The 13,279-nt window shown below is 51.1% G+C and overlaps 1 protein-coding gene across 2 annotated transcripts in view; it reads right to left on the bottom strand.

Annotated features, from left to right (window-relative positions):
- The window catches only part of TOGARAM2 (TOG array regulator of axonemal microtubules 2), a 56,224-nt gene that overhangs the window by 23,109 nt on the left and 19,836 nt on the right, over nucleotides 1-13,279 (bottom strand). For both annotated transcript variants that reach the window (XM_065927232.1, XM_065927233.1), the window contains exons 7-12: nucleotides 10,954-11,000; nucleotides 8,528-8,694; nucleotides 4,048-4,198; nucleotides 3,655-3,819; nucleotides 1,621-1,774; nucleotides 653-758 (exon numbers count right to left, since the gene is read on the bottom strand). In XM_065927232.1, coding sequence (XP_065783304.1) covers nucleotides 653-758; nucleotides 1,621-1,774; nucleotides 3,655-3,819; nucleotides 4,048-4,198; nucleotides 8,528-8,694; nucleotides 10,954-11,000 — 790 coding nt within the window. The remainder of the gene's footprint in view (nucleotides 1-652; nucleotides 759-1,620; nucleotides 1,775-3,654; nucleotides 3,820-4,047; nucleotides 4,199-8,527; nucleotides 8,695-10,953; nucleotides 11,001-13,279) is intronic.

Here is a 13,279-nt window from a genome sequence, read left to right as displayed (position 1 = left end):
GAAATGGAAACCCTGCAGTAGTTCTGGGCAAAACAGTCTCATTTTTTAAAAAACACCATTACTTTTGTTATCATCATACTTATCAATCTTACTATTATCATTATCATCTGGAATTTGTACAATACTTAGTCTTGAAAGCACTTTTACGATTGATGTTTAATTTGATCTTCATAAGGCCCCCCAATGGGGACAGTCTACTCCCAAGGACAGGGGGCATTGCCTCCACTTGTGATAAGATACATCTTATTGCCCATCTGGGCCTGACCTAGGTCAAGCCCTAGCCTCACAGGAAAAAGGATTTGGGAAATGTTACAACTGCCCACAAGTTGGAGATCTAGCCCAGAACACTCCATCCTTCCTCAGGCATTCTAAGTACAGAGGACAACGCAGGGCTGTGACAGATGGGCACATAGGATTCTGACTATTTCAATACCCAGAGATTAGAAATAAGGAAACTCCAGGCCTCAATTTTCCAATCTAAGAAATGGGTGTCTAGCTCCCACCTCAGTGGCTGAGAGCAGAGAAATAAGCAGGGATGCCCTGGGAGCCATGGGCCCCACTGCAGCTGTTGTGTGACCAGCACCAGCAGTAGCACCAGGGAAGGGGGACTGGCTGGGGTCAAGCGGAGCACACAGGACAGAGGAGGCCTTACCTCCCCGGTCACGGCCAAGGACACATCATGTAGCCTCCCAGCGAGGACCTCCGAGTGACAGGCTGCCAGACGCTGGATGCTCACCAGGCCCCTCTCCTTCATCTGCCTGAGAAGCAAGTCCAGGCCTTGTCATAGGTGACTGGGGGAGGACATTCTACACAGGACGCCCACATTGCCGCCACCCCTGCCACAGTGGGGAGGGATTTGATGGCGTCAGCGGCAGTGTCCTGGTGTTACAGCCAGGCTGAAACGCCAACAGTCCAATACAGGCCATCTTACAGGGTCCGTGACCCAGCCCAACCCAGGATGGAGGCCCACTCCCAGGACCCAGGCCTATGCCACCCACAGAGCATGTGCCTGTAAAAGAAGGCTCTTGAACATGAGGACTGAAGGAGGCCTTCCCGCAAATGGGACCTCAAGTCATCACTTTGCTCAGGACTAAGACTGGTGGCGCTAATGGTAAAGAACCTGCCTGCCAATGCAGGAGACATAAGAGATCCGAGCTCGATCCCTGGGTTGGGAAGGTCCCTTGGAGAAGGGCATGGCAACCCATTCCAGTATTCTTGCCTGGAGAATCCCATGAACAGAGGGGCCTGGGGGGCTACAGCCCATAGGGTCGCACAGAGTCAGACACGACTGAAGCGACTTAGCACACAGCACACAAGACTGTGTGGGGGAGGGACACCGGAGCGGAAGGAACTTAACTTAGAGAAAGGAAGGACTCTGACCTTCCTCAAGTCCCCATGGAAGCGTTGCAGAGTCAGATTGTACTTCCTAGGCCCGGCTCTGGGGCGCACAGGACTGTTGGCAGTCCGGGACAGACTGCCGGTGGGACTCACGCACTCCCCCTCCCCCACCCCCTCCCCCCTCCGCGGGACCAGGGTCTGCAGTGGGGGAGGGGAGCGGGGCAGGCGCTCCTCTGCAGCCCCACCCCTACTGGTCACAGCACACACGGGCTGTTTCCCCACCAGTCACTACTCTCCAGGCACTGCAGAGCATCCACCAGCCCCAGCTCAGGGTTCGAGAAAGGCCTCAACTCCCTGAAGGCTCGAAGATCTGTCTCCTCCTCCTCTTCTTCCCACTCAGGAGACCCCAAAGTGAGCACCGCTGGTAAGGACTGAGCTGCAAGAAAAGGAGAGGAGCGGGGGTTTCATCCAGAAGACCTGAGGCCTCCACAGGACGGCACTGAACCCACCTTACTGAGGAAGGGAAGACAGAGTGGAGGGTCTGTAGGGTGAATGGACTCGTGAGGGCTAGAAGCCAGGGCCTGGGGAACCATGGAGACCACCTAACTCTTACCTCTCATTGACTGTTTTTATCCCTCCCATTGCTAACCTAATTCTGATAAATTAATTGGCCTGTGAGAGGTTGCTTGATGTCACGTGACCAAGCCCACCCAGCTGGTGATTCCTCCCCAGTCCTGCCCTGTCTGTGACCGGAGGTGAGGCCAGCAAGTCTATCAAGGAATGACTCCCTGGCTCTAACCTTGTCCCTACCCAGGAGCCTTTGTTACGACTTCTCCTCCTCCTCCTTCTCCTCAATTCTCCATCCTCTGGTGAAGCCGGGGTCCCCCGGACAGTCCCTCAGCTCCTTCATTAGCAGAGCCAGGACTGGAATCCAGATCTCTCACTTCCCGCCTCGTTCTCTGCAGAGGTTCATCTTTACATGACTTTTCACAATGCCATACCCAGGAGGTCCAAGGCAAGAATGAGCTGAGGGGTAGTACTCTCCTTAGAGCCAAGACACAAAGACCTCATTCATTCTTGGATTCTCTTCTCAGCTTTGCCAATGGATCAAGAGTCATTAGCCATAGTCTAAGTCTCTATGGGCCACCATCACCTTGAGTGACCTTGGGTGCTCTTGGGTGACTTTGAGTCTCTGGGTCTCAGTCTGTTGTCTATAAAATAAGTAGCTTAGATTAGAAAGATCAATGTTTCCCAAGTACCAACCATTCAGTTACCACTTCCATGAGGTTTTTTTTTTTTTTTTTTTTTTGCCATATCCCTTAAGTACTTGTACCCTTATTTATGTGGTATTTTTCTTCAACTCATTTTTCAAACCCTAAATAAGTTTATTTAAGGGAAATTTATATCACTACCATAATTGGTAAATGATTATTTGTCATAGTGTGTGATAAATATTTACAGTCAAAGTAAAAGAATATTGTAAACTCTCACTACAAAGTGGCAGTCAGCTTCTGATGTTTCTAGCCAGGAGGAAGATCTCTTTGCTTAAAAAGGAGACTCGAAAGTCTCAGTAAGGTGTTAAAAATTAGCACCAGATTAAGGCTTTCTACTTGATGGTGTCAAAAGAATAGAGAATGAAATAGAAAGGTGAGCCAGTATTATTTCTAGCACCCAAATGATGCTCTATTCTCCCACTGATGTCTTACAATATCCTACACTTAAAGAAACTCTGAACCAAGTTGGTGGTTTTCAAATGTCCTTTTGTAGCAAAATCTTTTCAAATGAAATCCCACATGGAGCCCTAATATGCCAAACGGGGAAGCAAAATAGACCCTCCTTTGGTGGAATGGGGACAGGGCCTCCCCTCCACCTTGCTGAGTGTCCCACAGAACTTTCAGGTCCTTGCATCCCAGTCTGTAACCAGCCCTATCCAGCCCTGACATTTTATGAGGCAACAGGCAGGAACCCAAGATTTTCCCAGAACCCTTTTCTCCTCTTCCGGGTGTTTCCAGATATTTCCACAGAGGCTGTTATCGGCATCTGTGATCCTGGTGCTCTGGTGGGTCCTCTAGGACATGTCACACAGGTTGGACACACCTGTCCAGCCATCCACAATTCCCGTTACAACAGCCTGAGTCCCCAGGCGGCCCATAGACACTCTACTGTTCCTCTCTCTGGCAACCCCAGGCTGTCCCCTGCTCTCACAAGGGCAGCAGAAACAGAGCAGCAGAGGTCACCCTTGCCATGCCCCTAAGCATCCAAGACAGCATACCAAGAGACGGATGCGTGCCCCCCACCAGTTGGTCAGGGCCCCACCTGAAGCATGGCGGGCAAAGCTGGGCTCCTGCTTGCTGATGGGGATGCTGGGCAATGAGGCCCGGCTGGCCCGCTTCCTCAGGGTGACGCCGAGGTTGCTCCTGCGGGGGCTGCTCAGCCCGGTGGGCACAGACAGGGTCCCGCTGCCCCGGAGGGGAAGGAGGCCTGTGGAGGCAGAGAAAATCCTTGGACAGAGCTGGTCCTGCCTGGTCCCAGACCCCCCCCTTTGGAAATGGGCTCATCGGTGAACTATGTGAGAGCAAAGGTGATTCCCTGTCCAATCTCAGGATGGAGACTGTGTGGATGGGAAGTGTGGAAATGTTCTCTTTTTGGCCCAGGTATTGGTGAAGAAGTGTCCCCAGCCTGAAGGCGCCTTCCCCAAACACCCAGTACCTTCCTTCATCAAGGTCCTCCGGGAGCCCAGGCTCTGGGAAGTGAGCTCTCTGTCCCTCTCCGGCTCCTTTGCCCTGCGGAATAACTCCATCTCCTTCATCTGCTTCAGCCTCATCTTCTCCTGGGCAGACCTGGCAATGGTGACCTGAATCTGGCACAAGGTCAGAGCAAACTCCATCACCTTGTGGACCCAATTGTGCTTTCTATACCTTCTTCATTCAGTCAGTCATCAGGAACATGAGTGGCTCCTGGGTGCCGATGGCTGTTCTGAAAATGATCAAAAACTCAGAGGCCTTGCTCCCAAAGAACTATGTGGAGTGGTGAGATGGCAGCAAACAGACCAGCCTCTAATGTCAGGCAGCCATGCATGGGAAGGAAAGTAAGGGACACAAGGTGATGGGGTTTGTTTCAAGTAGGGAGGTCTCAAGGCAGTGAAATTGAAGCAGAGACAGAAACAAAGTGAGGAGCAGACCCTGAGTCTAGGGGCTGCTGGGTGTGGCTGTGAGCCCCAAGGAGGACACTGGTTGGGGTGCCCAGAGTCAGAGGCAAGGCAGGACACAGGTCGGGAGTGGTGGGGCTGGGGCAGGAGCCACAGCACACTAGGTCTGGTGGTCCATGTGGGGACTTGGGCTTCTCCTCTGGAGGACACAGCAAGTCACTGGAGGTTCTGAACAGAAGAGTGACATGATCTGATTCCCTCTTTTTTTTTTTTTTTCCTTTTTCTTTTTTTGGCTGGGTGGGGGGATTCTCTAAGTATTGTTCTTTATAACTTCTTATTTTGACATAATTAAAGATTCACAAGAAGTTGCAAAAACAGAACCAAGAATTTCCATGTGGCAGGACTTGGACTAGGATAACCAGAAAAATGATAGAATGACCGGATTCTGGACAAGTTCAAAAGTAGAGCCCACAGCTTTGGCTGATATATGAGATGTGGGATAAGAGAGACAGGAGGTGGGATGGGCCTGCGATTTGGGGTCAGAGCAGCTGGAAGTCTGGAGTTGCCTTTTACTGCCAGAGAGAGGACACTGGGAAAAGGAAGTTTTGGGGTGGGGTTGGTGAGAATTCAACAGTTAAAATCTTGGATAAGGTAAGTTGGAAATATAACTAAAGACCTAAATGCAGATGTTGAGTATCAGTGCTATATAAATGCAGTCATAATAATTTAACAACTCCAGGAGTTCAGGGGAAGGTCTGGGCTGGAGAGGGAGATTTGGGAGCCCTCCGCATAATGGTGGTACCTAATGCCTTCGGTCAAGTTATCAGGTTACAGCAGTCAGTGTAAATAGACAAGATGCTAGAGGTGTGAGTTCTGAGAGTGCCATCACATAGAGGTCAGGAAGACAGGGAGGGGTCAGCAAAGAAGGACCAGGAAGGGTGTAACTGACATAGTCAGAGAAGCAAGAAAGAAGCAGCCCTCATTTCCATTCCTTGGTGGAGAATTCAAGAAGGATGAGCCACAAAAGCTGGCAATCAGTCAAGTTGAAAGAGCACTGCGACTGCTGCACATGGGACGGTGGATCCACCAGTGCCTCAATGGGGGCAATTTCAGTGGGGCTGCGGGAACTAAACCTACTGGCCCACACTCAGGAGAGGACTGGTAAAGAGACAAGGCAGAATTTTTGCTTTGGTTTGGTTTTCTTAAGATGAGAGAGAGCTAAGATGCTGGTGGGGATGATCCAGTTTCAAGGAAATTTTTGTTGATGCAGGAGAAGGACAAGTGCTGGAGTTGGGATGTCAGATGGATTGAGCTAGAACATTAGTAGAAGGAAGTGAGCAAATGGGCTGCTTGAGGTTGAGATGATGGCGGGGTAGATGTTATTTGCAGTGCCAAGGTCTATGGTATGACCATGGGAGTGAGTGGATAAGGTGGTTAGAGGATGAGATCATTTCATGGCCCTGAATTATTCCTCCTTTGTCCCATGGTCTGTCACCATCACTGGAGAGGGAGGATGTGGTACCTGGACCTTATCAGCATCACTGGATCCCATATCACACAGGAGTCTTTCAAGATATGTTTATTGCACTCTTACATTTCTGTTTCAAAGGATGACCATAACAGTGACTCTGCATGTATGTACCCATGCATCCAGATAATCAACGATGGTGTGATCACTCACCTGGAGTCAGACATCCTGGAATGTGAAGTCAAATGGGCCTTAGGAAGCATCACTATGAACAAAGCTAGTAGAGGTGATGGAATTCCAATTGAGCTATTTCAAATCCTAAAAGATGATGCTGTGAAAGTGATGCACTCAATATGTCAGCAAATTTGGAAAACTCAGCAGTGGCCACAGGACTGGAAAAGGTCAGTGTGCATTCCAATCCCAAAGAAAGGCAATGCCAAAGAATGCTCAAACTACCACACAAGTACACTCATCTCACATGCTAGCACAGCAATGCTCAAAATTCTCCAAGCCAGGCTTCAACAGTACATGAATCTTGAACTTGCAGATGTTCAAGCTGGTTTTAGAAAAGGCAGAGGAGCCAAAGATAAAATTGCCAACATCCGCTAGATCATCAAAAAAGCAAGAGAGTTTCAGAAAAACATCTATTTCTGCTTTATTGACTATGCCAAAGCCTTTGACTGTGTGGATCACAACAAACTGTGGAAAATTCTGAAGAGGTGGGAATACCAGACCACCTGACCTGCCTCTTGAGAAACCTGTATGCAGGTCAGGAAGCAACAGTTAGAACTGGACATGGAACAACAGACTGGTTCCAAATAGGAAAAGGAGTATGTCAAGGCTGTATATAGTCACCTTGCTTATTTAACTTATATACAGAGTACATCATGAGAAACGCTGGGCTGGATGAAGCACAAGCTGGAATCAAGATTGCTGGGAGAAATATCAATAACCTCAGATATGCAGATGACACCACCCTTATGGCAGAAAGTGAAGAAGAACTAAAAGGCCTCTTGATGAAAGTGAAAGAGGAGCTTAAAGCTCAACATTCAGAAAACTAAGAGCATGGCATCCAGTCCCATCACTTCATGGCAAATAGATGGAGAAACAGTGGAAACAATAGCTGACTTTATTTTTTGGTGCTCCAAAATCACTGCAGGTGGTGATTGCAGCCATGAAATTAAAAGACGCTTACTCCTTGGAAGGAAAGTTATGACCAACCTAGACAGTATATTAAAAAGCAGAGACATTACTTTGTCAACAAACAAAGGTCTATCCAGTCAAGACTAGTTTTTCCAGTAGTCATGTATGGATGTGAGAGTTGGACTATAAAGAAAGCTGAGCGCCAAAGAATTGATGCTTTTGAACTATGGTGTTGGAGAAGACTCTTGAGAGTCCCTTGGACTACATGGAGATCCAACCAGTCCATCCTAAAGGAGATCAGTCTGGTGTTCATTGGAAGGACTGATGTTGAAGCTGAAACTCCAATACTTTGGCCACCTGATGTGAAGAGCTGACTCATTGGAAAAGACCCTGATTCTGGGAGGGATTGGGGGCAGGAGGAGAAGGGGACAACAGAGGATGAGATGGTTGGATGGCATCACCAGCTCAATGGACATGAGTTTGGGTAAACTCCGGGAGTTGGTAATGGACAGGGAGGCCTGGCGTGCTGTGGTTCATGGGGTCACAAAGAGTCAGACACAACTGAATGACTGAACTGAACTGAACACATGCATCTTCTGTTGTGTCTGACTCTTTGTGACCCTATGGACTGTAGACCACCAGGCTCCTCTGTCCACAGGACTCTCCAGGCAAGAATACTGGAGCGGGTTGCCATTTCCTTCTTCAAGGGATCTTCCAGACCCAGGGATCAAACCAGGGTCTCCTGCAACTCCTGCCTTGGCAGATGGATTATTTTACCACCGAGCCATATGGGAAGCCCAATGACTCTCCAAGTTTCACTAAATTTATCCAGACTAGGATCTAGAATCCCAGGGACAGCAGAGCATGGTGGGCTGCCATCTATGGGGTCGCACAGAGTCGGACACAACTGAAGTGACTTAGCAGCAGGATCTGTATGAATCATCTGGATCAAGGTCACCTTAGAAGTACAAGGTATTTGTCAGCCTGTGAAACACAGCCTTTGGCTGATCTGCCTCTGAGTCAGCTGCCTCTAGGTTGCTATCTTGGGTGCTGGCTCAAATTACTTGGTTTGGTTCACCTAAGCCCTTCTGCCATCTCCCCCACATCCTGCTTTCTTCTGAACCACGTGTGACCTTCTTCTGTCCTCGCCTCCTCCCTCAGCCCCACCCCTCATCTCCCTGCTGTACTCTCCCCTTCACCTAGGCCCCCCACCTCTATCCTTCTCCTGCTTTCTTTTCTCTCTTTTTTTCCATAGCCTTCACCCCAAACCCATCTACAGGTTCCATCCTTAAGGACTAGAGCAGCTGCCTCAGGGTTCTTCCTTGCTTTCCTCAAGCCGGTCCCACACTTATTTATTTCAGAAACATGTGTGTCTTCAGCCAGTGTTCTACTCTCACGCCAGCTTCCTCCTCCCCTCGCTTTCCAGGTACCTTGGTTCCACTCCCCTTCTGGTCCTCCTCTTTTGACAAGGGGTGAGCTTCTTTGGCATGGCTGAAGGAGAAGGATGTCAGCATCGGAGCAGACTGAGATAAAGGCAGGGCAGGCTTCTCGGGAGCAGCAGACCTGTCTCTGACAGGTGGGATCAAAGGTCTTGGCTCTGAGGAATGGAGAACAAGAATAGAACTGAGGACACCCAGCACCTGAGAGCCGCAGCCATTGGGATTAAGGTTCTACAGCCCTGTTGTTGGTGTAACATTTAGCTGTCTGAGCCCTCCACTCTCAGTTCTTCTGCCCTATGCTTCCTTAAAAGGGCAAGGCACAGGTTACATTCACTCTACAGAGCAGCACTTGCAGGTATAGAACAGGCTGCCTGAGGACCAACACCCTCCTCCTTTCATGCATCCGTCCGTGCATCCGTCTATCAACAATTATTGCACACTTTATTCTAAGACTGGGGTGGGGTGGGGTGGAGAGGAGGGTGGGCAGGAAATAGGGGCAGACCTGTTATCTAAGAGGTTTGAGATATTTTCTGAGAGTGTAAGTCTGTCTTAACTGAGAGGCAAGTACTTCAGAAAGAGGAAAAACAAAATGAGCCCATTGATCATTATATACTACCATGCTCCTATCTGAGGCTATAATATAACAGGAAAGAGTCAGAGAACTAATACCAGCCTAATGCTCTCATTTTACAGATGGAAAAGCTGAGACTCGGTGACCTTCAGATGCTCTTATGATTAATAAGATTCAAATTCATTTCCAAATGACATCAAATCCATAGTATTTCTTTGTCATTCCATATTTTCCCAATTAACAGACTTAAGAACATGTTTCTTGTTTTAGGGACAGTGTGGGGGTAGATCCATTAGTTTTCCTTTAGTGAAAGAAATGTTAACCAGGTTCTCCTGCTCACAAAGTTCGGAGTTCACTGTCCTTGAGTGAACTTGCAAATCAGGGCTCCTCCAGGAAGGGGGGCCACCACCTGGGGCTGCCTGAGGCTGGAAAGGGTGTCTTGAATCTGGGGATCTGGCAGGGCTCCTGGGTCCCCCCAGATCTCTGCCCGGCCCCGGCCTTCTACCAACAATCCTTCCTGGGAGAAGGCTCCAGAACCAAGGGCAAAGCCTCTGTCTGCTGGAAAGTAAGACAGGACCGAGGGCACAGGTGTCCAGCTGCCAGCTAACCAGGGCAAGGACTGCGGGAAAGCCCTCAGCTTCAGACACTACCACATGAGTGCCCACATTGGGCACCGTTGTCCCCTGCCGACAGCTGGAAGGTCAGAGAGCTTCTTGAGGACTCTGCCAGTTTGTACCCCCCTTTTGCCTATGCCTCCGAGAGACACCCTGGAAAGCCTTGTCCAAGCAGCCTGGCCCCTGCCCCCAAGGACCCGGTTCTCAAGCAACAACCTGGTGGGGCAGACAAGGGAGTAGCTCTAGGCTGGCGTCTCCTGGCCCAAAATCCCCTTCCAGTGCTCTCAGGAAGCTCTTAAGGGACACTGGGAGCCCGCGTGTGTCACACTGGACTGCCCCAGCTCACCCTGCCACAGTCCAGCCAGAGAGGGGAGACTGGCCGCAGCAGAGGTTTCTATGCCAGGCCTGCCTTTTGGGACCAGCTGGGCATCCTGACCCCGGGGCCTCATGGGCAGCAGCCTCCCCCTGACCAACTGACCCGCTGCTGAGCTGATTACAGAGTGACCTGCCCGGAAGCTGGGCAACAGTCCACCCGCTCCTGCCAGTCAGCACAGCAGCTGCCGCCAACCCCCTAGGCCTGCAGCCCAGGGTACTCTGCCCATGTCCCCTCACTCGACCTTCCATCCTCCCCACGAATTAGGTCATAGGCTGGAGAGCCTCTCTGAGCCTCAACCACCTGCCTCACTGCCAGCCCAGCTGGTTCTCTTCCCCGACGCTGAAACCTCCCAGGATCGGCTGACCAAGGGATTCATGGGATGCAGTTTAATTTCTCACTCTGTCTGGAAAGGAATCCTCTATTCGCTTAGACCCATGCGTCTCCTGCATTGGCAGGTGGGTTCTTTACCACTAGCACCACCTGGGAAGCCCGGGGCAGCCATAGGATGGGACAAAACCCCACCTTTGGAGCCGTGAGGACCTGCGTGCTTTCTGTGCACTGAGCCTAAGAAGAAGGTCCAGCGTGGTGAACCTCAGTGCACCCCTTCTTCTATCAGATGGGACAGCACTGTCTCTCTCAGCTGGGTGATCATGAAGCAACCCACGCTGGTGGAGGGTAGCACAGAGCAGGGACCACCCTCCCTGGCACCAGGCGACTTCTGCTTCCCCCTCCAAGAAATGAGGGCAGTGAGTCTAAGAGCACCCAGATCTCCTCTATCCCTAATTCTGATCCCATGATCCAACCCAGGAACCAGAGAGTCAAATAACAAATGGAAGGGTGCAAGGCATGTACATACCCAGAGATTTGGGGGTTTTCTCCTGAGGCCCACGCTCCCGGACCAATCTTAAAAGAACGGGGGAGAAAAAAGCACCATGAGAGACGGCAAGCAAGAACTCTTGCTGCACTAGCTAGCAAGCAAGAGCTAGCTCCTAGACTAGCTCCAGGATGGGGTGACAGATGAGAATGGGATGAGACAGAGGGGGCCATGGGTGTCCCTGTAAAGAGGCTCTTGGCCAGGTGTTCAAGGCAGCAGGAGATGCAGCTCCTTCTGGACTTGAGGGCAGGCTGACCAGCAGGCTTGGTCCAGACAAAACTCAGAGCCCTCTTTTCTGACTGCATAGACCATTGATTCCCCAGGAAGCCAGCCTCCATGAGTAAACCACTCAGTCCAACAGGAAGCCCTGCCCCTGCTGTGTGCACAGGAGATGGGGGTGAATCTCCTCCCAGCTCAGGACAGACTGACTTCAAGTCCTCTCCCAACCCATGAGAGCTCAGGGACCCACTCCTTCTCCCCTCCAGGGTCTAGAGGGAATGACCCCCTTTGCTGCTGATGGGAAATCACCACTGCTTTATAGGAGATGTTCTGTTCAAACTGAGCACGGGAAGGGAAGATGAGGAATTCTTGGCACTGGTTTTAATTGCAGTTTTTAAAATAAACAGTACTATTTACTCATTCCTGTGTGCATGTTGTAGCTTCAGCCATGTCCAATTCTTTGCAGCCCCATGGACTGTAGCCTGCCAGGCTCCTCTGTCTATGGGATTCTCCAGGCAATAATAGTGGAGTGGGTTACCATACCCTATTGAATATGTACTATGGGAAAAGCACTGTGTAGACACTGGGAATACGGTGTCACTAAGACAGGTGGTGATGCATTCATGGGTCTTACATTCCCAGGAAGAATAGATACACATTACCTAACATGGACTTCTCTTTTCTCACTGGGAAATGCATAGACTGCAGAAGGCTCTGGGGGACTGACAGGGTGACAAGCCACAACACGAGAACTGGGACACGACATCCTGTGCTCTGGCTTCAGAGTGTTCACCCAGCAGGATGACCCAGGCTGGGATGGCTGGAGGACAGGCCATAGGAGAGCCCACTTGAGTGCCTGCCCAGACATAGGGGCTTCTAATGAGGGGACCGTGGAGGTCAGGGGACCAGAGGTCTACAGGAAGGGTCAGAGTCTAGGCCAACCAAGACTCAGAGTTGCTCCCTGGGACAGGCACAGCCTGCTAGATCAGGACCCAGAGGGAGGGCTTGTGTGGCTTGGAGACCGTAGGCAAACATCCCAGGGCTCTAGGTCTTTGCCCATTGGAGCCCACCACTAGGTCTTTGCCATTGGAACCCACCACTGCCCAGCTGTGCTAACAAGGCAGGGGGCAGAGGTGAGCTGGAAGTCCCTTTGGTGGTTCTGGCTAGGCATGGGGCACCGATAATCCTGGTGCTGCTTCCTCCCTCAGATTCAGCCGCCTCCGGCTCCTGGCCCACAGCCTCGCCCCTTTGACCTCCAGTTGGAGGCTGTTTTCCCTTCCCCTCTGAGCAGAGGATGTGGCCTCAGAGCACATGGCTCAGCCTCCTTCAAGCTGTGGACCTTGGCAAACCTCTCCTTCCCTTCTCTAGAGACCCATAAGCAGAAAGGACAGAGGCCAAGGTCACCCACACCCAGAGAGCCTTCACTTCTCTCCACACAGCGTTCCAACCCCTCCTCCCTCTTCTGAACCACCACCATGACCTGAGGTGGTCCCACCAGGCCGCACGAAAATGATGGGAATGGCAAAGATCTACCTGCATCGACAGTCTTCTCCATGCACCTGGCCGGACATCTAAGCATCTACCAGTGTCCCCAGCAGCACAAGTTGAACCCACTCATGAGTTACCACCCCACTGCCCCAAAGCCTGCCTCTCCTCCTAATTCCCTGTCCTGGTGAAGCCACCACCATCTGTCTGGCTGTTTATCCAGTAACTCTGGCATGAGCCTCAGCTCACTACCTGTTTCATCCCACAGCCATCCAGTCACCAACCCCCTCCCCCACTTCTTCACTTTTCGGGCTCCTCTGCACACTGACCACTGCAGACCAGGGCCCCACAGCCTCTGCCCATTCAGGCGCCCACAGCTTCTCCCCTGGATCCCTGAGGCAACCCCCAACGGCATGCACAGCCCATGCCACACGGCCGTGGCCAAAGTGGCCTTCCTAAATCAGATCTACATCACTTCACAGCAAAAAGCCTCCAGTGGCATCTCACCGCTTCAGGGTAAAGCTCACAATCCTCAGTTTAGCAGATGGGCCCTTCAGCCCTGCGTATCTCACCACCCCCCCACCCCCCCCACCCCCCCGTCACA

Source organism: Muntiacus reevesi, chromosome 3 (genome assembly GCF_963930625.1).
Source record: "Muntiacus reevesi chromosome 3, mMunRee1.1, whole genome shotgun sequence".
Classification (NCBI taxonomy): domain Eukaryota; kingdom Metazoa; phylum Chordata; class Mammalia; order Artiodactyla; family Cervidae; genus Muntiacus; species Muntiacus reevesi.
This window is presented reverse-complemented; position numbering and strand designations above follow the sequence as displayed.